This window comes from Symphalangus syndactylus, chromosome 13 (assembly GCF_028878055.3).
Source record: "Symphalangus syndactylus isolate Jambi chromosome 13, NHGRI_mSymSyn1-v2.1_pri, whole genome shotgun sequence".
Taxonomy (NCBI): Eukaryota; Metazoa; Chordata; class Mammalia; order Primates; family Hylobatidae; genus Symphalangus; species Symphalangus syndactylus.
Window position 1 is genome coordinate 88,196,892 of NC_072435.2, and position 27,240 is coordinate 88,224,131.

The 27,240-nt window shown below is 41.7% G+C and overlaps 1 protein-coding gene and 1 long non-coding RNA gene across 2 annotated transcripts in view; one reads left to right on the forward strand and one right to left on the reverse strand.

Annotated features, from left to right (window-relative positions):
- EEA1 (early endosome antigen 1) overlaps positions 1 to 25,803 on the reverse strand; it is a 157,066-nt gene extending 131,263 nt beyond the window's left edge. The window contains exon 1 of the mRNA XM_055235599.2: positions 25,515 to 25,803. Within this exon, the coding sequence (XP_055091574.1) occupies positions 25,515 to 25,538 (24 nt within the window). The 5' untranslated portion in view covers positions 25,539 to 25,803. The remainder of the gene's footprint in view (positions 1 to 25,514) is intronic.
- A 162-nt stretch (positions 25,804 to 25,965) lies between these two features.
- Positions 25,966 to 27,036, forward strand: LOC129459799 (uncharacterized). The gene is made up of 2 exons (XR_008650062.2): positions 25,966 to 26,283; positions 26,588 to 27,036. It is a non-coding gene; the product is annotated as an uncharacterized lncRNA (long non-coding RNA).
- Positions 27,037 to 27,240: the final 204 nt, after the last annotated feature.

Consider the following 27,240-nt stretch of genomic DNA (forward strand, 5'->3'; position numbering starts at 1 on the left):
GATAAGTGTGTAGGTTATAAAGTATGAAGGTTATGTAGAAAAATGAGAACGCAGTTGGAAGTGGTAGCTCATGCCTGTAATCCCAGCACTTTGGAAGGCTGAGGCAGGCAGATCACCTGAGGTCGGGAGTTCGAGACTAGCCTGACCAACAAGGAGAAACCCCATCTCTACTAAAAATATAAAAATTAGCCAGGCGTGGTGGCGTGTGCCTGTAGTCCCAGCTACTCAGGAGGCTGAGGCAGGAGAATCACTTGAACCCGGGAGGCGGAGGTTGCAGTGAGCCAAGATAGCACCATTGCACTCCAGCCTGGGCAACAAGAGCAAAACTCCGTCTCAAAAAAAAAAAGAAAAATGAGAGTGCATATGATATATGATATATCTACTACGAGAAATAAAAAAAAGAAAAAACAAAAAGAAAGAATGTATATGATATAAATCCTGAATTTGTCAAAGAGGTAAATACAACATTTGTATATATTATGACTAATTACATAAAAATATACACACATAAAGAGATTAAAAGGTAATCATATAAGACCAATGAGTTTTACGTTAGGGTGATTTTTTTGTTGTTACTTTTCCCCCTCATATTACTGAAAAGATGAGATTTGTGTTAAGATGATTTCATTAACCACCCACCTATTTCCACCCATAATTTTTTGTTAGCGTTGTCATATTAAAGTTTTCTGATTTTTTTTTTTTTTTTTTTTGAGATGGAGTTTCTCTCTTGTTGCCCAGGCTGAGTGCAATGGCGCGATCTCAGCTCACCACAACCTCCGCCTCCCGGGTTCAAGCAATTCTCCTGCCTCAGCCTCCCAAGTAGCTGGGATTACAGGCATGCACCACCACCCTGGCTAATTTTGTATTTTTAGTAGAGACGGGGTTTCTCCATGTTGGTCAGGCTGGTCTTGAACTCCCGACCTCAGGTGATCTGCCAGCCTCGGCCTCCCAAAGTGCTGGGATTACAGGCGTGAACCACCATGCCCGGCCAAAAGTTTTCCGATTTTTAAAAAACTATTTGGCCTTGACAAAAAGATCCAGAGAATTCTAATTATCAAACACTTACCATTAATGTTTAAGTAGCTACAACCAAACAGACCAACTAAGGGAAAACCAGCTACAACAAAACTACTTCTCTATTCACTATACTTCTAAACAAATGTTTGAGTTGTCCACACCAGTTCTCTGCAGACACCAACTGTATGTCCTACAATTTAATTGAATTCTGACACTATCTGGAATCAGCACAGACCTCACAGACTAAGGGATCAGTCCCTTAAGAGTGCCCTCCCCTTCTAACACCAATAGCAAATAAAAGGTCCCCAGGTTACCCACACTTTTGTCTACCTAGGCTACATATCGGGAACTCTGACAACTCCCCTCCTCAGGTTTGATAATTTGCTGTAGCAGCTCAAAGAACTCAGGGAAACATTTTACTTATGTTTACTCTAAAAGATATCTTAAAGGATACAAACAAACAGCCAGATGAAGCAATATGTAAGGGAAGGTCTGCAGGGTCCCAAGTACAGGAGCTTCTGTCCCCATGAATTTAGAGATACATCACCCTCCCAGCACATGAATGCATTCGACAACCAGGAAGATCTCCAAAATCATTGTTTAAAGTTTTTACAGGGGTTCCATTATATAAGCATGATTGATTAAGTCATTGGCCATTGATGATTAACTCAATCTCTAGCCCCTCTCTATTCCGGAAGGACAGAGGGTAGGGTTGAAAGTTCCATATCCTTAATCTTGTGGCTAGTGTCTATGGCAAGGAGTTCCCAACCTGAAGCTATCTAGGGGCCCATCAATATCACCTTATTAGCACAAACTCAGGTATTGCCAAAAGGTACTTATCATGAATGACAAATAACACTCCTTTCACCTCCATCACTCAAGGAATTCCAAAAGTTTTAGGAGCTCCATGCCAGAAACAAGAAAAAAGACCAAATATATATTTCTTATTATAACACAATATTACATCAATATTTGAAATTATGAAAAAAAAATACATAGTATTCAAAGTATTTACTTCAAATAAGAACAGATGTTGGCTGGGTGTGGTAGCTCACACCTGTAATCCCAACAATGGGAGGCCAAGGCGTGCGGATCATTTGAGATTTGAGGTCAGGAGTTAGAGACCAGCCTGGCCAACATGGTGAAACCCCATCTCTACTAAAAATACACACACACACCCAAAAAAAGCTGAGCGTGGTGGCACACGCTTGTAATCCCAGCTACTGGGGAGCCCAGGGCAGGAGAATCGCTTGAATCCGGGAGACGGAGGTTGCAGTGAGCCAACATCACGCCACTGCACTCCAGCTTAGGTGACAGAGAGACTCTGTCTCAAAAAAAAAAAAAAAAAAAAAAAGAACAGATGTCTGCAATAAATAGGATATTCTAGATTGTTGGTATAAAAACAAATTCATAGTACAAGATCAGTATAAAACAGCATTAATCTCTGCAAAAAACTATCAAAGAAGCAAACACAAATTTGAGAAAGAACAGCACTTTACTGGGAGAAAAAATGTTATTGTTTACTATATGCAGTATCTTAAAAAGAAATATCACTGTCACAGAAGTTTTAACAACCTAAAACTTTTTTGAAATAAATGATTTATCTATTGCAGACTAGCTGTTTATTGAGTATAATTTAGACATTTTTTTTTTAATAGGCAAAAATCTCACTCTGTGACCCAGGCTGAAGTACAGTGGCACAATCATGGCTCATCGTAGCCTCAAATTCCCTGGGCTCAAGCTATCCTCCCGCCTCAGCCTACTGAGTAGCTAGGACTACAGATGAGTGCCACCACACCTGGCTAATTTTCTTTTCCTTTCTTTTCTTTTCTTTTTTTTCTGAGACAGGGTCACAGGTGACTCTGTCACCTAGGCTGGAGTGCAGTGGTGCAATCTCGGCTCATTGCAACCTCTGCCTCCTGGGTTCAAGATATCCTCCCACCTCAGCCTCCTGAGTAGCTGGGACTACAGGCACATGCCACCACACCCAACTAATTTTTGTATTTTTTTTGTAGAGACAGGGTTTTGCCATGTTGCTCAGGCTAGTCTCAAATTCTTGGGCGCAAGCAATCCACCTGACTCAGCCTCCCAAAGGGCTGAGATTACAGGCATGAGTCACCGTGCCTGGCCCTGGCTAATTTTCTTTAAGCAAAATTATTTCTAAAACTGGAAAGGATACAAGTATTAGAAATTAAATAATATACAACTCAAAATCTTGGGGATTTATAAGCTATTTATAAGGATTTCTTACAAAATGTAACTTTCGGGGCCGGGTGCAGTGGCTCACGCCTGTAATTCCAGCACTCTGGGAGGCCAAGGCGGGTGGATCACGAGGTCAGGAGATCGAGACCATCCTGGCTAACACGGTGAAACCCTGTCTCTACTAAAAATACAAAAAAAGTTAGCCGGGTGTGGTGGCGGGTGCCTGTAGTCCCAACTACTGGGGAGGCTGAGGCAGGAGAATGGCGTGAACCCAGGAGGTGGAGCTTGCAATGAGCCGAGATCTCGCCACTGCTCTCCAGCCTGGGTGTGACAGAGCGAGACTCTGTCTCAAAAAAAATAAAAATAAAAATAAAAAAATTAAATAAAATGTAACTTTCAACACTGATTTTATTACTCTATTTCATCCACATCCCACCATAAAAACGAATTAGAAAGATTTTCACAAATGCGAAAAGTTTGAAAAGCCATTTACTATATGCAGACCTTAAGAACAATGCTTTAAATACATTATGCAAGCCTTATACTAAATGGATAGACAAAGGGCTCTCACTAACCCTTTTCTACTATTAAGGGCTAAAAACAAACATATAGATAAAGCGAGAAGGTATCTTTGCAAATAACAAATACTATTTCATGAAAAAAAATTCATGTAAAGTAATTAAGGGGTTCCCAGGGAGTTTTCATACTTGACCTCTTAGCTTATCACATACTCTTTAGGTAAATTCATTTACTCCCTTAATTTTCATTACCACCATTGCTGACAATAATAAAACACTAACTTTAATCCAGACCTTTGCTGAGTTTCCAATTCATATTTTCCTGTACTGCCAAGTATATCTAATTGAATGCCTTGAGAGCACCACAAAGTCTGCTTATTCAAAACCAAATTCATTTATCTTTGCTCAAAGCTTTCACCCATCTACATACTCCATCTCAGATTATAGAACCATCACACACTCATTTTGCCTAAATCCAAGGCATCACTCTTACTTGTCTCTATTCCTTAACCTTCACATCCAACCGCCAAGTTAATTCAACTGCCCACTTAAATTTTGAATCTACCCCCCTTTCTCCATCTCCTTGGCCACTACCTTAATTCATGTTGCCATCATCTCTCACCTGGATTATAAAAGAGACCTAATATAGCACTCTATACCTCTACATCCACATTTCTGTTGTTTACTAAGAAATTAAGTAATGGATTTCTCAAAGCATTGCAACCAAACCAAACTCTTCATTCATCTCAACACTTTACCATCCTAGGAAAAAGTTTACTTTCCTCACTATGTTCTCCAGCTTAGTCAATAATATCCTCATTCATCAAGAACTTCAGTTAAAACCTACATGAACTATTAGCCAGGCATGGTGGTGGGCACCTGTAATCCCAGCTACTTGGGAGACTGTGGCAGAAGAATCACTTGAACCCAGGAGGCGGAAGTTGCAGTGCACTGAGATCACACCACTGCACTCCAGCCTGGGTGACAGAGTGAGACTGTCTCCAAACAAACAAACAAACAAACAAAAATTAAAACCTAAATGAACTAAAACAGATATTTGCACACCAATGTTCATAGCAACATTATTCACAATAGCTAAAACATGTAAATAACACAATGTCCGTCAACGGATGAATGGATAAACAAAATGTAGTAGTATATACATCCACAATGAAATATTATTCAGCCTTTAAAAGGAAGAAAATTCTGATAACATGCTGCAACATGAAGCTAGAAATAATTATGCTAAGTGAAATAAACCAGACACAAAAGGATCACTATCGTATAATTCCATTTATATGAGGTACCTGGAACAGTTAAATTCATAGTGGCAGAAAGTGGATTTGTGGTTACAGTGGGTTTAGGGGAGGGGAGGAATGAAGAGTTATTGTTTTATGAGTATGGAGTTCAGTTGTAATGATTGTACAACAATGTGAACACATTCAATGCCACTGGACTGTACACTTAAAAATGGTAAAAACTGTATCTTTTAAATTATGTATATTTTGTCACAATTTTAATTCAAAAAAATTTTTTTAAAACCTAAATAAGTATTATATGGCAGGCATTACCACACAAACAAAATAATTATTTTACGTATTTAAGAACGCAGAGTTTTTACTACATATCCTTTTGGGATATAGCACAAACCCAAAAAAAAACTGCTAGAAAAAGAAACAGTAAAGTTAATTCAATAATCTTAGCCATAATATTCATATTGTTAATTTTAAAGCTATTTATGTATATTTTAGCAAAAACATTTGCTAATGTTAAGAACCAAGATATTCAGTATAAGAAAAAATAATATAAATGCAGAATCAAATAAGTAAAAAAACATTTTATATCTTAAATTTGAATTATTATTTTGGTTTTTGTTTCGTTTTTTTCTGAGACAGAGTCTCACTTTCTCACCCAAGCTGGAGTGCAGTGGTACAATCTCAGTTCACTGCAATCTCCATCTCCCAAGTTCAAGCAATTCTCCTGCCTCAGCCTCCTGAGTAGCTAGGATTACAGGCGTGCACCACACCCAGCTAATTAGTAGAGATGGGGTCTCACCGTGTTAGCCAGGATGGTCTCGAACTCCTGACCTGTGATCTGCCTGCATCAGCCTCCCAAAGTGCTGGGATTACAGGCATGAGCCACCATGCCCGGCCTTGTTTCTTAACAATAATTCTTATCATTCAAAAGCTTAAAAGCAAAGACAACCCAAAAGCAAAGTGCACCCTAAGTGCTTATGAAGAGTGATGGTCTCTAACCATCACTCCCCACTCAAAGGAACCAGAATTTTCTAGAGAAATGGCTGATTCCAGACATGGGAGAGGGAATTTACAAGATAAATCTGAAACATATTATTGTGCCAAAAAGCAAGGAAGCTTTTTGGACACAAATAAGTTCCTGTCAAAATGACGTCACCTTGAAGGTACTCCCAGTAGCTAAAGCTGAGATCATTTTCACATCAGCAAAAAACATTGACTATAATTGACTGAAACACGCTAAATATATGTAAATCCATGAATTCATAATATAAAAATCCATGAGTTAGTCAACTAATCTTTGACAATGGAACAAAGGCAACAAAATGAGAAAAGATAGTTGCTATTGCTTGAATGTCCCCACCAAAACTCATGTTGAAATTTAATTGCAAATGTAATGGTATTGAGAAGTGAGGCCTTTAAAACGTGACTAGGTCATGGGAGTTCCACCCTCTTGAATGGATTGCCATTATTGTGAACATGGATCAGTTATCATGGGAGTGGCTTTGTTATAAAGACAAGCTTGCGGCCAAGCATGGTGGCTCACACCTGTAAACCCAGCACTTTGGGAGGCCGAGGCAGGCAGATTACCTGAGGTCAGGAGTTCGAGACCAGCCTGACCAACACAGAGAAACCCCATCTCTACTGAAAATACAAAATTAGCTGGGTGTGGTGGCGCACGCCTGTAATTCCAGCTACTCGGGAGGCTAAAGCAGGAGAATCGCTTGAATCCGAGAGGTGGAGGTTGCAGTGAGCTGAGATGGCGCCATTGCACTCCAGCCTGGGCAACAAGGGCAAAACTTCGTCTCAAAAAAAAAAAAACAAAAAACAACCTCTCCATCACACTGCTCTCTTGCCCTTCCTATTTGCTATGAGATGACACAGCAGACAGGACCTCACCAGAGAAAGGTGCTATGTGCTTAGACTCCCCAGCATCCAGAACTGTGAGCCAAATAAGCTTCTTTATAAATTACCTAGTATGTGGGATTCTGTAATAGCAGCAAAAAAAGAGAAAAGAAAAAAAAAATGGGCTAAGACAATAGTCTTTTCAACAAATCGTAATGGAACAATTGGATATTCACATGCAAAAAAAAAAATCTTAACACAGACCTTAAACTCTTCATAAAAACTAACTCAAGGCTAGACACGGTGGCTCATGGCTATAATCCAGCAACTTGGGGGGGCCGAGGTAGGAGGATTACTTGAGCCCAGGAGCCCAAGACCAGCCTGGGCAACATGGTGAGACCCCACCTTAATAAATTTAGGTTGGGCGTGGTGGCTCATGCCTGTAATCCCAGCAGTTTGGGAGGCCGAGAAGGGTAGATCACCTGAGGTCAGGAGTTTGAGACCAGCCTGGCCAATGTGGAGAAACCTGTCTCTGCTAAAAATACAAAAATTAGCCAGGTCTGGTAGCAGGGGCCTGTAATCCCAGCTACTTGAGAGGCTGAGGCAGAAGAATCACTTGAACCCAAAAGGTGGAGGTTGCAGTGAGCCAAGATCATGCCATTGCACTCCAGCCTGGGCAACAGAGCAAGATTCCATCTCAAAAATAAATTAATTAATTAAATTTTAATTTTAATTTTAAAAAATTAACTCAAGGCCAGGCACAGTGGCTCACGTCTGTAATCCCAGCACTCTGGGAGGCCAAGACAGGCAGATCACGAAGTCAGGAGTTCGAGACCAGCCTGACCAACATGGTGAAACCTGTCTCTACTAAAAATACAAAAATTAGCCAGGCATGGTGGTGCACACCTGTAATCCCAGCTACTCAGGAGGCTGAGGCAGGAGAATTGCTTGAACTCGGGAGGCAGAGGTTGCAGTGAGCCAAGATCATGCCACTGCACTACAGCCTGGGCAACAGAGCAAGACTCCGTCTCAAAAAAAAAAAAAAAATTTAACTCAAAATGGATCACAAACCTAAACGTAAAACACAAAACTATAAACCCTAGAAGATAACATAGGAGAAATTACTGTGGTTTGTCCATTTTTTTTTTTAGGTAGAACACCAAAGGCGCAATCCATGAAAGAAAGAATAAGCTGGACTTCATTAAAATTAAAAATGTCAGCTCTTCAAAAGACATTGTCAAGAGTAAAAAGACAAGTCATAAACTGGAGAAAAATATTTACAAAAGACAAACCTGATAATGGACTATTATCCAAAATATACAAACAACTCTTTAAATTCAACAGTAAAAAAACAATCTAATTTAAAAATAAAGCAAAGACCTTATAGACAGGCATCTTACAAAAGAAGATATACAGATGGCAAATATGCATATGAAAAGTTGCTCCACAGCATACATCATCAGGGTAATGCAAATTAAAACAATGGGATACAACACACCTAGTAGAATGGCCAAAATCCAGAACACTGCCACCATCAAATGCTGACAAGGATGTGGAGAAATAGGAACAGGAATTCATTGCTGGTGGAAATACAAAATGGTACAGCTACTTTGGAAGACAGTTTGGTAGTTCCTTACAAAACTAAACATACTCTTACTATACAATTCAGTAATCACACTCCTTGGTATTTACCCAAATGAACTAAAAACTTCTGTCCACACCAAAACGCGGACATAGAAGTTTAAAGTAGCTTTATTCATAATAGCTAAAGCTTATAATTGACCAAGATGTCCTCCAGTGGGTGAATCAATAACTTACTAGTACACCCAGATGATATTCTCCAGCGTTAAAAAGAAATGAGCTATTAAGCCATGAAAAGACAACGAAGAAACTTAAATGTATATTACTAAGTGAAATATAAAGTGAAAGGAGGCAATCTGAAAATGCTACATACTGTAAGATTCCAATTATATGGATTTCTGGAAAAGGCAAAACTATGAAAAAAGTGAAAAGATCAATGTTTGCCAAGAGTTAAGGGGAAGGGAAGGATGAATAGGCAAAACACAGTGGATTTGTATGGAAGTGAAAGTACTCTATATGGTATTATAATGGTAGATACTAAAAATTTGTCCCAAAATCCACAAAATGTACAACGCAAAGAGTGAATCCTACTGTAAACCACAGACTCTAAATGATAATGATATGTCAGTATAGGTTCACAAATCATAACAAATGTACCACTCTAGTGGGGAATGTTGATAATGGGGGAGTCTATGCATGTGTAGGAGCAGGAAGTATATGGGAAATCTCTGTAACCTTCACTCAATTTTATTGTAAACCTGTAATTGCTCTAAAAAGTAACTTCTGTTTTTCAAATCTAAGAATTTCCTTTTCTCAAGGAGAGAAAATCAAAAGAAAACTAAGCAAACCTCAGTGATCACTGCTGGAGTAGCTAGTGTACCAACTCTTATTCTAACACTTAGTAATCAATGAAAAACAATTAAGTCTTCATCCTGCCTTCCAAGTATGCACTGAAATTTGGGATAACCAAATAGCTCTGGTTGATGTCAAAAAGTTCTTTACAGAAAAATTTCAGTTAATATATGCAGAAGCAATGAAAGATTTAGAAGATCATTTTGCAAATACTGCTGAAATCTAACCCAAATGACTTCATAAAATCTTCTCTGAATGTTCTTACTCAAATAAGAAATCTTTCCATCCTTTAAACTCAACTACGTCCCTTATTTATATTTCCTCTTGCAGCACTTATTCATAATACAAGGAAGAATAAAATGGTGTCAGTGGTAGTTCATTATGGTAATTACCATCAATGAATCAGGCCTATGTTTTCATGTCATGCCCTTGTAATTCTCTTATGTAATCCTCCCCTACATAAACTCTGGGCTGGCCATGAGACTTGCCTTGACTAATGGTAGTAGCAAATGAGACACAAGCAGAGACTTGAAAGGTGTCTGTCTGCACAAGGGGATTTGTTCTCTTGTTGCTGGAAACTCCTCTGCCAACACATAAACCCAGACTAGCCTTGGACACATGTGGCCCAATGGATAAAACCAGCAATATGACTGAAGGTACCTTAGATCATCCATTCTGTTTTCCATCTTATTTTCTTTTATAGATTTAGTGGGTACAAGTGCAGTTTTGTTAGATGGGCATATTGTGTAGTGGTGAAGTCTCGGCTTTTAGTGTACCCACCACCCTAATGTCACTGCACAGAATAGGTAATTTTTCATTCCTCACTCTCCTCCCACCCTCACTCTTCCCCCATTTCCATCTTTATGTCTATTTCCACTGTTTAGCCTTCTGTTTCTGAGTGATTTCACTTAGGATAATGGCCTCCAGTTCCATCCCTGTTGCTATAGAAGACATGATCTCATTCGTTTTTATGGCTGAGCAGTATTCCATGGTATATAGAAACCACATTTTCTTTATCCAGTCATCTGTTGATGGACACTTAGGTTGATTCTATGACTTTGCTGTGGTACAAAGTGCCATGATAAACAGCCATGTGCAGCTGTCTTTTTTGTATAATGATTTGTTTTCCTTTGGATATATACCCAGTACTGAGACTGCTGGATTGAATTGTAGTTCTGTTTTTAGCTCTTTAAGAAATCTCCATACTGTTTTCCATAGAGGCTGTACAAATTTACATTCCCACCAACAATGTATGGGCATTCCCTTTTCTCCACATCCTCACCAACATGTTGTTGGTTTTGTTTTTTAATTTTTTGTAATAGCCATTCTGACTGGTGTAAGATAGTATCGCATTGCAGTTTTAATTTGCATTTCTCTGATGATTAGCAATGTTGAGTATTCTCTCATGTTTGTTGGTCACTTGTATGTCTTCTTTTGAGAAATATCTGCTAATGTCCTTAGCTTACTTTTTGATGGACTTGTTTTTTTCTTGTTGCGTTCCACGTAGATTCCGGATGTTAGTCCTTTGTCAGATGCATAATTTGCAAACATTTTCTCCCATTCTGTAGGTTGTCTGTTTGTTGATTATTTCTTTGGCTGTACAAACTTTTACTTTAATTCCCATTTTTTTCTATTTTTGTTTTTGTATTTGCTTTTGAGGTCTCAGTCATAAATTCTTCACCCAAGCTAATGTCCAGAGAGATTTTCCTAGGTTTTCTTTCAGGGTTTTTAGTTCCAGGTTTTTTGTTTATTTGTTAGTTTGTTTTTGAGGCAGAGTCTTGCTCAGTCGCCCAGCCTAGAGTGCAGTGGCGCGATGTCAGCTCACTGCAACCTCCACCTCCCAGGCTGAAGTAATTCTCCTGCCTCAGCCTCCCAAGTAGCTGGGATTACAGGCGTGTACCACCACATCCGGCTAATTTTTGTCTTTTTAGTAGAGACAGGGTTTCACTATGTTGGCCAGGCTGGTCTTCAACTCATGACCTCAGGTGATCTGCCCGCCTAGGCCTCCCAAAGTGCTGGGAGCCATCACACTTGGCCTAGTTTGAAGTCTTACATCTAAGTCTTTAATCCTTCAGTTAATTTGAGTTATCTTTTGTATATGGTGAACAATATGGGTCCAGCTTCATTCTTCTGCATATGGCTATCTAATTTTCCCAGCACTATTTATTGAACAAAGTATCCTTTCCCCGCTGCATTTCCCTACCCCCACCACACCCTCAGGTCTCCCTCTACCACTCATCCACCAGCCCATGCCCCCATGGCCTCTGCCCCTGCCTTTGCTTGCCTCTAGCCCTGCACTCAGATCCCAGGCCCATAATCAGAAGCCACAGTGCATAGTTTTGTCAACCTCATCGAATATCAGTTAGTATAACTATGTGGCTTTATTTCTGGGTTCTCTCTTCTGCTCCATTGACCTGTGACTATTTTTATACCAGCACCATGTTTACTGTAGCCTTGTAACATAACGTGAAGTCAGGTAATTTGATGCCTCCCACTTTGTTCTGCTTAGGATTGCTTTGGTTATTCGCACTCTTTTTTGGTTCCACACGAATTTTAGAATTGTTTTTTCTAATTCTATGAAAAACAATGTTGGTAATCTGACAGGAATTGCATTGAGGCTGGGCGCACTGGCTCACACCTGTAATCCCAGCACTTTGGAGGCTGACGTGAGAGAATCACTTGAGGCCAAGGGTTCAAGACCACCCCCTGGGCAACATAGCAAGACCTTGTCTCTACAATGTTTTTTGTTTTGTTTTGTTTTTTTTTTTTGAGGAGTCTCCTCTGTAACCCAGGCTGGAGTGCAGTGATGTGAGCTCAGCTCACTGCAACCTCCGTCTCCAGAGTTCGAGCAACTCTGCCACTTCAGCCTCCCAAGTAACTGGGAGTAAAGGCGCGCATCTCCACGACCGACTAATTTTTGTCTTTTCAGTAGAGACAGGGTTTTGCCACGTTGGCCAGGCTGGTCTTGAACTCCTGACCTCAGGTGATCCACCGACCTCGGCTTCCCAAAGTGCTGGGATTACAGGCGTGAGCCACCGCACCTGGCCAAAGCTATGTAAATTTACTTAACTTCTCTAAGCCTGAAATTCCCATTTGTAAAGTGAAACTAATAATGTCAGACTCACAGAATTGTTGTAAAGATTAAATAATATGTTTAAATTAGTGTCTGGCATTATGGTAGATACACTATAAATAGACACATATTATTATTAAGTACAACTCTCTACACAAAAAAGACTTAGAATCAAAATTTAAAAGCTGTCCGGGCACAGTGGTTTGTGCACGTAATCTCAACACTTTGGGATGCCGAGGTGAGAGTATCACTTGAGCCAAGGAGTTCAAGACTAGCCTTGATAACAAAGTGAGACCCCATCTCTACAAAAAATACAAAAAAGTAGCCAGGTGTGCTGGTGTGGGCCTGTAATCCCAGCTACTAGGGAGGCTGAGCCAGGAGGATTGCTTAAGCCTGGAAAGGCTGAGGTTGCAGTGAGCCGTGATCATGCTACTTGCACTCTAGCCTGGACAACAGGGAAGAACCTGTCTTAAAAACAAAACAAAACAAAAACAAAAAAAGCTAGAAGGCACTCAGAAATCATTTGGTCCAATTGCAGTCACTTCATACATGAGGAAACTAAAAGAAAGAATAGCTGGCTTGCCTGACAACGCTCAGCTATCTAATGGCAGAGTTGCAATTAACATTTAGGTTTCCGGGATGTCAACTGGTATCTTCCCTACAATCTCAAAATGTTTTTTGTTCATCTCTCTGATACCAATTAAGCCTAACTTCTCTAATCTCAATTTCTTCATTGATAAACTATAAGGACAGGATGAATTCACAGAATCTTCCAGCTCCAAAATTCTCACTCTATGATTGATTTGGAGCCATAAATTGGCTGACCTAAAAGGATGTCAAACATATTTCCAATATCTGTATATGCTTAGTTTTCTTAAGGTCATATTTAAAACTCACTTAACTTACTAGTTACATGAAAAAAATTTGTCTCTCACAAGCAGCCAAGTCAGTAAGAAACTGAGACTATCAGAACTCATTATAGATAAGTTCCTAGTACCTAAATTGAGTTTACAGATATCATACAATTAACTTAATATTAAGTGAAATATTAAGTGAATATAACTAATATTAAGTGAAATAATAAGCTTTAAAAATACCCACTATCGGATTAAAATTGACCTACATATCTTAGACAAGTTTAAAGTATAGGGTGTTTTGATTCATCAAATATGAATAGACAGCTATAAAAACATACCAAAATAAGGGTTAACAGTCTACTTTAAAGAAGCCACTTTTCATTTTATTTAAGTCTTAAACTCACTTACGGGAACAGGGAAAGGTACTGACAATAAAATTTCTTGAACAGAGATCTGTGGATCATGCCCAAAATCATGGACTATGAAATGAACTTAAAAATCTGGGCCGGGCACGGTGGCTCATGCCTGTAATCCCAGCACTTTGGGTGGCTGAGGTGGGCGGATCATGAGGTCAGGAGTTCGAGACCAGCCTGACCAAAATGGTGAAACCCCATCTCTACTAAAAATACAAAAATTAGCTGGGCGTGGTGCCACACGCCTGTAATTCCCAGCTACTGGGGAGGCTGAGGCAGGATAATCGCTTGAACCTGGGAGGCAGAGGTTGCAGTGAGCCAAGATTGTGCCATTGCACTCCAGCCTGGGCAACAGGGTGAGATTCCACTGCAAAAAAAAAAAAAAAAAAAAAAAAAAAATCTGTTAGGTGACCAGGCACAGTGGCTCATGAGGCCAGAAGTTTGAGAACAGTCTGGTCAACATGGCAAAACCCCATCTCTACCAAAAATACAAAAATTAGCCAGGCATGGGGGCATGTGTCTGTAATCCCAGCTATTTGGGAGGCTGAGGCATGAGAATCGCTTGAACCTGGGAGGCAGAGGTTGCAGTGAGCCTAGATGACACCATTACACTCCATCCTGGGCAACAGTGAGACTTTGTCTCAAAAAAATCTGTTAGGTAACACTTTATAATCTATCAGAAATTCGAATCTACTGGCTACAGATTCCCATTGTAAAAGATATATAGAATCAGTTTCAAAGAAGTAGACCAGAAAATTCATAAAATTAAAATCCATCCTGAATATAATCATTTTCTATAATGCAAAAATTCAGAGAGACGATCCAAATAGTAGATGACTGTCGTAACTTGGGTTCCCAAGGAAACAGACCCTGAGACTGAAATCTGCATACAAGAGGTTTAGCGGGAAGTAATCTCAAGAACAACACCTGTGTGGGCATAGAGGAAAGCATGACTGGGTAGAGGGAGAAGTTGAACAGTACTGAACAGTAACACAATTGCAACAGCAACCTCAGTGAATCCTACTAAGAGTTCTGAAGTGGGGACAGTCCTTCATATAAGACCCTAATGAGGCAAAGCATATCTTCCATATTAATCATTAATTAAATGCAGGCTGCTTCCAGAAAGGAGACATAATCTTGGGTGCTTCCTTCTACAAGGGCAAGTCCAAGAAAAAAATGCACCTATGGGCCTTTAGCAGCCATGACTCTAGGCAGCTAAAGGAAGGTGTCTCCACCCTGAATGGGGATCTAGGTGTCACACTACAATAATGTGCCTTACTTGCCTTTGAAATGTCAAAAAGGGCTATACACTGGAGGGACAAAGATCTCGGTAAAGAAGGAGACCTAATATCTTCTGGAGCCTACTATGTGGCAGGTGCTGTTTCCACCACTGCACTCCAGCCTGGACAAAAGAGCAAGACTGTGTCTAAAAAAAAGAAAAAGAGAGAGATCACCAGCCGGGCACGGTGGCTCACGCCTGTAATCCCAGCACTTTGGGAGGCCGAGGTGGGCGGATCACTAGGTCAGGAGACCATCCTGGCTAACACAGTGAAACCCCGTCTCTACTAAAAATACAAAAACATTAGTCGGGCATGATGGCGGGTGCCTGTAGTCCCACCTACTCAGGAGGCTGAGGCAGAAGAATGGTGTGAACCTGGGAGGCGGAGCTTGCAGTGAGCCCAGATCATGCCACTGCACTCCAGCCTGGGCGACAGAGCAAGACTCCACCTCAAAAAAAAAGAAAAAGAGAGATCACCTAGCCCATGCCCTCATTGAACAGATAAGGAAAATAAAGCCCAAGAAAGCTCAATGATTTGCCTAAGATCACACTGGTAGCAGAAGTAGAACCTGAACTCAGGTCTTTGATTCCAGATTCACTGATGTCTTAACATGCTCTGGTGCCTTTATAATCAAAAACTTAATAACACCAAAATAATCCTGAGGCATAAATCTTATTATAAAGCTCTGGATATCAACTTCCCCTAGATTATGTGCATTTTCAAATTCCTGCACATAAGAAACCTGAGTTTTATACTAGTTGAAGAAATATCAGTTGGTAGTCTGCTAAATGAAAGACTATATTTTTATTAACAATAGTAATAGCTAACATGTAAACTCTATGATGGGCACTATGCTAAGCACTTTAATTGCTTTATAACATTTAATCCTCACAACAATCTTTTGAGTAAAGACAACAGATTGCTCTCATTTACCCAAGTGGGGAAAAAAATAAGTTTAAAGAAGCTAACTTAGTCGTTAGCTAAGACCACAAATGTAATAATGGGCAGAGCTGAGATTCCATCTGACTTTGAGTCTTGTGCTTTTAAAGTTAAACTACTCACTGTGCTACAGCCCTATGATACGTCTCAATTTTTCTTTTCTAAACTTTTCAAATTTTCATGATGTATGAGATTTATTTTCATAATCAGAAATATATTTTGTTTTTAAATATTTTTAAAATAAAATCATTGCTTAAAATATATAGACAGTTGCAAACAAGTTACATGAAACAAACAAAAAAAAAGTTTTACAGAACAAAATAAACTCATACTTCTTTATTGGTGATCTAACTCAATATGACCTACCAACCACTTAATCCATTCACAAAGCAATTATTTTGGCACAGCACAGTATAAAGGAAGGAACTCTTAAAACATTATCCAAACATTATTTAGTTAATTAAGTCAAAATAAAATACCACCAACACCCTGGAAAAATTTTTATATTAGCATACATATGTAAAATTTAACCACAGTCTGATATTAAAAACTGAGATAAGGGAAAGAACATGATTTTTATTAAATTGCATCTATTGCTATGGCCCATGCAACACTAAAACAGATGTCTATGCATCTTATGCTAAATATGTCAATCAATCATAGGGCATGCAATGGCCATGATCCATCCTAAAGTAAGCTGTCCTACCACTGTCCGTGTTGAGAACATAGCCCAAGACAGCCAAATTATATGATTCCCATGCCTACTGCTGACTAACCAGATGCGATCACTTGGACTCAACCATTCACAAGCTAGCTAGCCACCAGCGAAATGGCCCAGCGCAGGGCAGGGGGAGGCCCATGCAGGAGTGAACAGCTACAGCTGGGTCCCATGTTTAGGCCTGTGAATTACAAACTAAAAAGAGAAATGATTGATTAGCTGTACAAACTGACACTAAACAGACATACAGTGTAGTTATGAGATAAAGTAAGAGTACTTGAAGGACTTGAGCAAATCAAAGTCACAACCCAGCCAAAGTTTCAAAAGACCATAGATTCTGAGTGTGCAGAAGCCATGTTAATAAGAAAAAAACTAGAATAAAGAGTAAGAAATGCCAGGCACGGTGGCTCACGCCTGTAATCCCAGCACTTTGAGAGGCCAAGGCAGGCAAATCACCTGAGGTCGGGAGTTCAAGACCAGCCTGACCAACATGGAGAAACCCCATCTCTACTAAAACTACAAAATTAGCCGGGCATGGTGGTGCAAGCCTGTAATCCCAGCTAGTCAGGAGTCTGAGGCAGGAGAATTGCTTGAACCCGGGAGGCGGAGGTTGCGGTGAGCCAAGATCACACCATTGCACTCCAGCCTGGGCAACAAGAGTGAGACTCCATCGCAAAAAAAAAAAAATTTACTTAACAACAGAAACAAGGATGCAAACAGGTGAACTGAGTCCTTTAATAGATGAACCCAAAGAGCACTGCCTTAATCCTGCAAAGCCTTCCAGTAAAAATGTCTCAGAGGCTCAGTTCCATATGACATTTTTGGTCTTCGATTTCTAAGAAATTCTACCTTTTTTTTTATTGCAGAACGTATCCTTATAACCATTACTATCCTATTTGAGCTAACCAAATAGATTCTTTACTCCTAGAACCAAATGAACTTAATCAGAACCACTATCACTGTTACAGAGCCATGGTAAAGTTTATTTCCAGAAAAATGACCTACAAAAGATGTGTTTCATGGTGCCACAACTCCTAGAAGACACAATATTACCCCACCCCCAACCTTGGTTGACTAGACCAGCAATGGACACTTGACTCGGAGGAAATAACTCTATTGGCCATCCAGAGACCTATGCATGACCCGACAAGAAAAGATGAGAAGAACGTTTTAGATTCTTCTGTTGGGATTTTGGAAACGAGATACTGGGCCAGCTGGCTATGCAAAGTTAACGTGAAAGGCATGTGGAATCATGTCAGATGGCCATCAAAATCCTGGCCATACTTAGTAAGCAGCAGCGAGAAGAAAAGGCACAGATAGGTGGAGACAAGAAGCCAGTGGTCCATCAGAGAGTGTGAGACAGAGAAAAGAGCTGCCTCTGTCCCTGACACATTCTAGGTCCTGCTCTCCAGAGACCCAACTAGGTATACAGTAATTCCAGATCTTGGATCACTATGAAACCTTATAATAAATCTCCCTTTCAACTTAAACTAATTTGAGATCTGTAATCCTTGAAAATAAAGTTACTGGCTGGATGTGGTGGCTCACGACTGTAATCCCAGCACTCTGGGAGGCCAAGGCAGGCAGATCACGAGGTCAGGAGATCATCCTGGCCAACATGGTAAAACCCTGTCTCTACTAAAAATACAAAACTTTGCCGGATATGGTGGCGCATGCCTGTAGTCCCAGCTACTCGGGAGGCTGAGGCAAGAGAATCGCTTGAATCCAGGAGGCAGAGGTTGCAGTGAGCCGAGATCACACCACTGTACTCCAGCCTGGCTACAGAGCAAGACTCTGTCTCAAAAAAAAGAAAGAAAGAAAGAAAAGAAGAGCAAGACTCTGTCTCAAAATAAAATAAAAAAAGAAAAGAAAGTTATTAGAAGATGGTCAAAGAATGACAGATTACATTAATGCATTTAATATTTCAATACTTTCCATGTAGTCTGTACTCCCTGTTTCTATTCCCTTATTTCCTAGTCATTCATTTCCCCCTGTGACTCTCTTGAAACTGAAATAGGTATGACCCAATTGTCACATTCAGTGGGCACTTCTCAGTCCTTATTTGACTCAACTTCTCTTCAACATTTGCACATACCTAACACCTGCCTCTACTTGTCTCCTGAGTGCTGGACCTGTATTTTCTCCTGCCTACTGAACATCTCTACTTGGGAAGTCCAGACCTCTAGTTCACATTTATCTTCTTCCCCAACCTTTTCCTCCTCCTCTATCCTTAATCTTAAGTCTATTCCACCACCCTCACAGCTACCCAAACTACTCACAAGTCGACAAGTTCTAGCAATTCTATCCCTCTTCTTGAAAATCAATTTATTCTCTCTCTATCCCCAAAACCACTGCCTGAATTCAAACTTTCATTATCCCTAGACTGAGGGCCAGAGGTCCAGAAATTCTGATTCAATTGAGAAACTCAAAAACCTGGTTTAAGAATTCCAAATGATTCCAATATGCAACGATTTTAAGAACGACAACAACTTTCTAGCTGATCTCTCCCTAATGAAGTCATCCTCTCTACAGGGCCACCAAGTAGTCAATATATATTACTGAAAAACCACCAGGCATCAAGCACCACGTTAGACCTAAACATACAAAGAAAGACAACAAAATCTCTACCTTGGCCGGGTGCAGTGGCTCACGCCTGTAATCCCAGCACTTTGGGAAGCCAAGGCGGGTGGATCGCCTGAGGTCAGGAGTTCGAGACCAGCCTGGCCAACATAGTGAAACCCCGTCTCTACTAAAAATACAAAAAAAAATTAGCTGGGCATGGTGGCGGGCGCCTGTAATCCCAGCTACTCGGGAGGCTGAGGCAGGAGAATTGCTTGAACCCGGGAGGCGGAGGTTGCAGTGAGCCGAGATTGCACCGCTGCACTTCAGCCTGGCCAACAAGAGCAAAACTCCACCTCGAAAATAAAATAAAATAAAATAAAGATTATCTGGGAGAAATATTTTTGGAGGGTTTTTCCTTATTACAAATTTGATAACTTTAAAATTCTCTGGCTGGGCGCAGTGGCTCATGCCTGTAATCCCAGCACTTTGGGAGGCCGAGGCAGGCAGATCACGAGGTCAGGAGATCGAGACCATCCTGGCTAACATGGTGAAACCCTGTCTCTACCAAAAATACAAAAAAATTAGTCGGCCGTGGTGGCGGGCGCCTGTAGTCCCAGCTACTCGGGAGGCTGAGGCAAGAGAATGGCATGAACCCGGGAGGCAGAGCTTGCAGTGAGCCAAGATTGCGCCACTGCACTCCAGCCTGGGTGACAGAGCGAGACTCAGTCTCAAAAAAAAAAAAAATTCTCTGTGGCTCCTTACTGTCTACAGTATAAGGTCCAAAACCCTTCAAGCTACCTGTTGCAACCATCCCATCCACATCCAAAAATACGCACAATCCCCCTACTCTATACTAAACCATATCATGCTCTTGGGTTTGTCTGGTTCCTGTCACTGAAACGCCCTTCTGTCCTTTGTCCCTCCTTGCCTGAGTCACTTCCATCCTCTGCAAAGACTTCCACAATCTCTATTCCTTGCCTTCCCCTACCACACCCCCTCTCCACCACAGTTACTTTTTCTTTTGTGCTTACAAACTTTTCCTCTGTGTATCTATTACAACACTTACCACATTGTTTTGTAATTATTTATCTGTCTCCTCCATTAAAACTCCGCAGGTTTTTTTTTTATTCTCGAGAGTGTTTTGCACAGTAGTTAGCACAAAATAAATATTCAGTAGTACATAAAATGAATGCACCTATGTTCTAAGTCCTCATCTACCTCATCTACAAAAAAAAAAAAGTGGAGATTAGAAAACTAAATGAAGTGATAAGAAAAGTGTTCCTTAAAAAAATTTGGAGTTTATAATTATAATAACACTGAAACACCATTTTAAAAAATCAGCCAGGTGTGGTAGTTCACACCTATAATCCCAGCTATTCCTGAGGCTGAGGCAGGAGGGCCACTTGAGCCCAGGAGGCAGGGGCTGCAGTGAACGTGATGGTGTCACTGCACTCCATCCTGGCTGACAGAGCAAGACCCTGTTTCAAAAAAGAAAAGAAAGTTAAACACCAAAAACAACAACAAAACACCAACATTAGCAGCAGCTAACATTTAAGACTTTTTTTTTTTTGGCGGGGGGATGGAGTTTTGCTCATTGCCCAGGCTGGAGAGTGCAATGGCACGATCTTGGCCCACTGCAACCTCCGTCTCCCAGGTTCAAGCAGTTCCCCTACCTCAGCCTCCCTAATAGCTGGGATTACAGGTGCCTGCCACCACGCCCAACTAATTTTTTCTATTTTTAGTAGAGACAGGGTTTCACTATGTTGGCCAGACTGGTCTCAAAATCCTGACCTCAGGTGATCCACCCACCTCAGCCTCCCAAAGTGCTGGGATTACAGGCATGAGCCACTGTGCCTGGCTAAGACTTTTATACATATTAGTTATCTAGTTCTCAACTTTATAAGGAGGCTAGTATTATTACAACTATTTTCCTGAGACACAGAGAAGTTACTTCTCCAAAACTACACAGATAGTAAATGAAACAGGATACAAACCCAGGTAGTCTGGCATCAGAGTTCATGTTCTTAACTACTAAATTACATTATTTCTTTAGCTCAAGCAAAAGGCCACCGGAATTAGAGAAGAAAATTGAGTACTAGCCCTGGTTCTTTTCATTTCTTAATGTCTTCTTTATTCTTAGTTCTAGTCCTGGTTCTTTAATATCTTAATCTCTTCTTTATTCCTAACATGCTAAAAAAAAAAAAAAAAAAAAAAAAAAAACTACTCGAAAAGAAAATCATTCCATTAGCTGTCACTTTTTCAAATTCACTTCAATAAATTAGCAATACTTTCATCAAACTTAGATGTGCAACTCATCTGGGAAGCCTTCCCAACATCTAAAACCAGGGCCCTCTTGCTGGGTGTTCTTGGGGCATCCTGTGTTTGTCCTTCCTAGAACTCATTCAAGAGTATAGTTGTATGAATCTCTGAACAATTCCTCTCTCTTCCACTGGATGCTAAACTCCACAAAAAATTCATGACTGCTTTACCCATCATTGTCTGCAGAGCACACAGTAGGCCCACAAAAGGTGTCTCAAAAAAAAAAAAAAAAAAAACACTAATCACAGTACGTTACTTTTTTTTTTAACACAGGGTCTCACTCTGTTGCTGGAGTGCAGTGGTGCGATCTTGGCTCACTGCAACCTCTGCCTCCCAGGTTCAAGCAATTCTCCCACCTCAGTCTCCCAAGTAGTTGGGATTACAGGCGTGCACCACGAAGCCCGGCTAATTTTTGTGTTTTTTGGTAGAGACGGGGTTTCACCACATTGACCAAGCTGGTCTTGAACTCCTGATCTCAGTGATCTGCACGCCTCAGCCTCCCAAAGTGCTGGAATTACAGGCATGAGCCACTAAGCCAGCCCACAGTAAGTTATAATACTTAAGAAAGAAACGACAACAAGGTTTACAAGCTGCCTAAGGTACTAAATGTTGATTAAATTTCTAACCATCAAGTACTTTAAATTCATGTTTTTCTTCAAAGGACTATTAAGTAAAATATTCAATACATACATATTGGAGCTACTTCATTTTCGTTTTGTTTTGAGGTTTTTTTGTTTTTGTTTTTGTTTTCCAGCCTCTTTCAAGCCTCAGAGAAACACCTTAGTAAGCTAATGAAAAATGAGGAGCAACAGCAGGAGGAGGGACAGAAGCAGGAGAACCAGAAACCAAATTTCTGTAAAGTATCCTGAGACTTACTGATGATGTTCAAAGACTTTGAGCTCTAATTGATTGTAAGCACTTTGTCTGTTTCTTCTTTTAAAAAATGCTATTTAAAGGAAACTATTCAGAAGAAAATAAGAATAGTTAAAATGAAAAGGTCATCTAAAAACAAAATGTTAAAGGAATGCCACATAATTTCTTTTTTCTTTTTTTTAGATGGAGTTCCGGTCTTGTTGCTCAGGCTGGAGTGCAATGGAGCGATCTCAGCTCACTGCAACCTCCGCCTCCCGGGTTCAAGTGATTCTCCTACCTCAGCCTCCTGAGTCACTGGGATTATAGGCATGCACCACCACTCCCGGCTAATTTTGTATTTTTAGTAGAGTCAGGGTTTCTCCATGTTGGTCAGGCTGGTCTCAAACTCCCAACCTCAGGTGATCCGCCGGTCTCGGCCTCCCAAAGTGCTGGGATTACAGGCATGAGCCACTGCACCCAGCCAAGGAATGCTACATAATTTCAAAGCACAGAGTCCATTTCAAATAAATCTCTAAATTAACAATAGCTTTAATCTTATATCTTAATATCTGTGCTGAGAAATAAGATTAGCAGGGAGGGGCAAAATAGGTTGCCATGTTACACAATTTAAAGATTCAAGTTATACTTGTTGGTAAATACCACTTGTAGAGTTAATAAAATATATATATTCTACCTTCTAAACTAGTAAGTCACCAGATTTAAGACATTTATCAAAATGTCCCTATTAAATACTCAGCATTAACACTGACCCAACTACAAGATAAAAGCTGAACTCCTTCAAAGGGACTCTTAAGTCCTCTCACAATTTGGTCTCTAGCCACCACAGTAGCTTCATCTCTTACTAATTGCTACAGACCATCTCACTTCCTAAGCTTCATTGTTCACACTCCTCATAGTACTACCTGCGCCTTTTATGACTCCATCTCGTTACATTTGCTGTTCCCTCTGCCTGACATGCCCTTCCCTCTTCTGAGCTGTGAATATGCCCCCCTCCCTGAAGCTTTTCCTAATTGCCCTCACCTCCCACAGAGTGCCTCCTGGGTCCTCTTTCCTCTTCATTATTCTATTACATAGCACTGTCATTACTTTTAAATGTTCACCTCCCAAACTGCCTGTGAGTTCTAAAGGGAGGACCCATAGCTTAATCAACTGTTTCCCACCCCTTAGCATGAAGCCTGGCATTTACTGAAACTCAGTATAACTACACTGAATAAAAGAAAGTTCAGTACTTAACTGTGAGAAACACTTCAAACTTTCCTATTAAAGAGTTAACGCATTTAACACAGTGATTCTCAACCAGAGGCAATTTTGCCCCTAGGGGACATTTGGTAAAATCTGGAGGTATTTTTGGTTGTCACAACAAGGGGGAAGGGATATAGGGGAATGCTACTGGCATCTAGTGGGGGTAGATGCCAGGGATGCTGCTAACATCCTACAAGGCACAGGGCAGCCTCCCACAACACAGAATTATCCAGTCACAAATGCCAATAGCGCCGACGTTAAGAAACTCAGTTGTCAACTGACTTATTCAGATGTGATGATTCAGTATCACATCTCTGCAATAACCACAATCAATTTCACTTTTGTAGTTTCAACTGAAGCTTCTTTAACAGTTGATAGGTACGCACCAACATTAAAAATGATCTTCATATAATCTCGATGTTTAACTTTAAACCAAGATTACTAGAAAGCATCCCATATTTCTGAAAACCAATCTATAACTACAGAAGCCACTCTTAAACCAGTAAACACTTTTATTTGTAAACTTTAAAGCAAACCACAGGCAAACTAATTTTCACTTGCAGAACTATGACAGAAACACAATCTGAAACATGAGGTAATCAGTTCCTCCAGGTCTGATAAAAGAAAAGTCTCCTAAAGCCTGAAAGTAAATCATGCACAGATGTCTTTACTGCTGAACTAAGGAAGTGATGGGGAAAGTAAAGGACATGCCCTTGCTACTGCCAAAATCATCGCTTACCAGGATTTCGAAATTCACAAAACACTGCAAAATACAATTAAATGTCAACACAGGTTGTCAGATAAAGAAGTTAACTATTTCTCCCTCTAATAACTGACCAAGTTTCACATGACTTCATTCTTTCAGGAGAAAGCTAGGCAGAAGCAAGAGCACTCCCTTCCTATCTACTGGATGACTCAACTCTCTTCCGCACATTCCTCGGCTGAATCCTACAAATTCACTAATTTCTTTTGTCCTTTGAACTAGTTATCCTACTCCCTCGGTAAAGAACTAATAGGCTTGGCACCTACTTTTCAATCATTTACATTTTGTTACACCCTATCAGCCTCAAAAGGAAAAGAAAAATGCTATACCAAAAAAAAACAAATTTAAGTTGATAGGTACAATAACTCTTATAGGAAAAGAGATGTGAATTATGTTATTCTAGTAACTGATTCTTAAATGATACACCTACAGTTTTCTAATGCTCTAATCTTTCTATCCTCAAGGTTTTCCAGATTTCAGAGACAGCACTGGCAGAAACTAAGTGTATACCACTTGATCAAGCTTACTGCGAATTTATTCTTGGATAGCTAAAATAAGGTAGTGGGGCTTGGACAGAAAACGTATTTTTAATTAAAAAAAAAAGTTTCCAACAGTGAGTAACATCTCCCTTCTTGGCTGACTTTGCCAGTGTCAGTCCCACGACAGGGCCCAGGCTAGGCCGGGGCTCACCACACCACCCTCCAATGTGGTCCAAAGGAGAAAGCGGGGCCGTGTGTGGCAGGTGCGCGTCGTGTCAAATTGGGGGGCACGGGGAGTGCGGCGGGTAGGGAAGGGCGAAGCAAGCCGCCTGCAATCTCCCATGGGGCGTTCTCCAGCCCGGCAGGCGGCGGCTGGCCCGTCCCACGGGCACCAACTCTCCATTTTCATTCCCACTCCGGGATCCGGGGAGGAACGCGCCGGCACCACACCCTCCAGCTCGCAGCCCGCTCGCACACACGGAGCCCCGCGCCGGAGCGGGCGCCAGGCCTGGACGCGCGGGGCCACCAGGGCTCCGCCTGCCACCCCGCCGCGTCGGCCCCACCCGCCCTCCCCGCCCCCGGGCCGGGCGACCGAGGCCTAAGCGCCTGCCGGGCTGTGGGGCCTAGGGAAGGAAGGAGCCCGCGTTGAGGAGGGGCGCCCGCGCCGCGGCCCCGAGCTCCGGCTGTCCCGCTCACGTGCTGCCGGAAAGACGGTTTCACTCTCTTACCCTCTGTAAAATCCTCCTTAACATGGTTTAACCACCACCCGGCGCCGCCGCGGTGACTCTCCAGACCCTGCGCGGGGCCACTCACTACTCGGGGCGCGCGGGCGGGAGGGACTGGGCCGGGAGGGGACCGGGAAGGAGGTCGGGGCGAGGCGGTGGCGGCGGCCGCTTGGGCGGCCCCGACTTCCCCACAGGCGGCGAGAGGGAGCACGCGAGAGAGAGCGAGCGAACGACTAGGAAGCCTGCGAGCGCCTCCTACCCGCCCGCCGGGCGGCCCCCGTAACTGACAGGTGGGCGGGCCCGCCCGCGGCCGCCGGGGGGCGGGGCGGTGGCGGGCCCGCCCCTCGCCTGTCTCTTGGCGGGAGGCGGGGCTGAGGGGGGCCGGTCCGGGCCAGCGACCAATCGGAAGCGGTGGCAACGTGGGCAGCTGCGTGACGGACAGGCGGCAGGACGCTGTTGCCGCAGCTTCTTCCGGCTAGCTAGGGGACGCCGAGGCTGCGGAGCGCACGGCTGGGCTCCGTCAGAGGGCCGCGCCCGCGCGACGACCGCGTGCCCGCTAGTGGAAGGCGGGCGAGGACCCCTGGGGGTGTGGGAGGAGGGGACGCCTTAGGCTGTTTTGTAAAATGTGTCGGTGTGACCCCTCCGGCGGTTGCTCCTGATTCTGGACGTGGTATTGAGCCTGAGCTATATCCTCGTTTCTGCTGGAAACGCTGACTCTGCCTCTTAGCCCCTGGGTTGAAGCCAACTAGAAAATCTCAGACGTGCTTAACCGGTCTGTTGGGCATCCCTGCCCTTTTCCAGCCCCTGGTTTCCTTTCCCTGCTGCCTTCCTGCTTCTAATTTCAGCCAAAGAGAAAGCAGAGATTTAGAAAAGAAGGGTAGGGAGAAGCTGGAATTTGAATTGGCAAGAGAAGTTTGAGGTTGTCTTTTCTAGATCAAAACAACTTTTAATAGGATGATGTTCACATGTTGCTCTTTCTCTTTCTAAAGCCCGTGCTTGACCTCCTAAGGAATTTTAAGTCGTATTCTGATAATAGATACATGAAGTAAGTTGTCATTAATGCCTCTGTTTTATAGATTAAGAAGAAAATGAGGTCACAGATAAATATCGTGCCAAAACGACGTGGACTTGGAACTGACCTCCAGGCACGATGTCATTATTTAACTCGAGAAATCACAGCTTCTGCGTCTTACCAGTCTGCCAATATTCACAGCCAAGAGGCTCAACTTAACACCCTGGTAGAAAAAGAGAAGCCTTTAATATTGCTTGAATAGGGAAGGAGAGAGAATAATGGAACTAACCTTGCTGGGAGGGAAAAAAAAAACAACAACTGAACACTGAATGAAGCCTCTGAAGCAGTGAATGGAGTGCTTTTTGGAAAGTACTTCTAGATCTCTTGAAAAGCAGCACAAAATTAAATATTATTTGCAAATGAGTTAATGAATAGGAAAATGTTTTGTAAAGTATAATGCATTATATAATGTAATACGTTATTTCTATCCCAAATATATTTGGTTTTTTATTATGTGTGTGTGTGTCTCTCGATGGTGCAGCAGAACAGTCATGCCTACAGCTAATATATGAGTAATCACTAGCGATAATGCACTTACAAAGCACATACTTTTCCATCTTTCTAAACATGAGGTGCTTTATTTTCAGACAATATGGGAAACATTCTCAGCGACATGGAGTGATAAAAGTGACTTTTTTTCTCTTTTTTGTTTGTTTT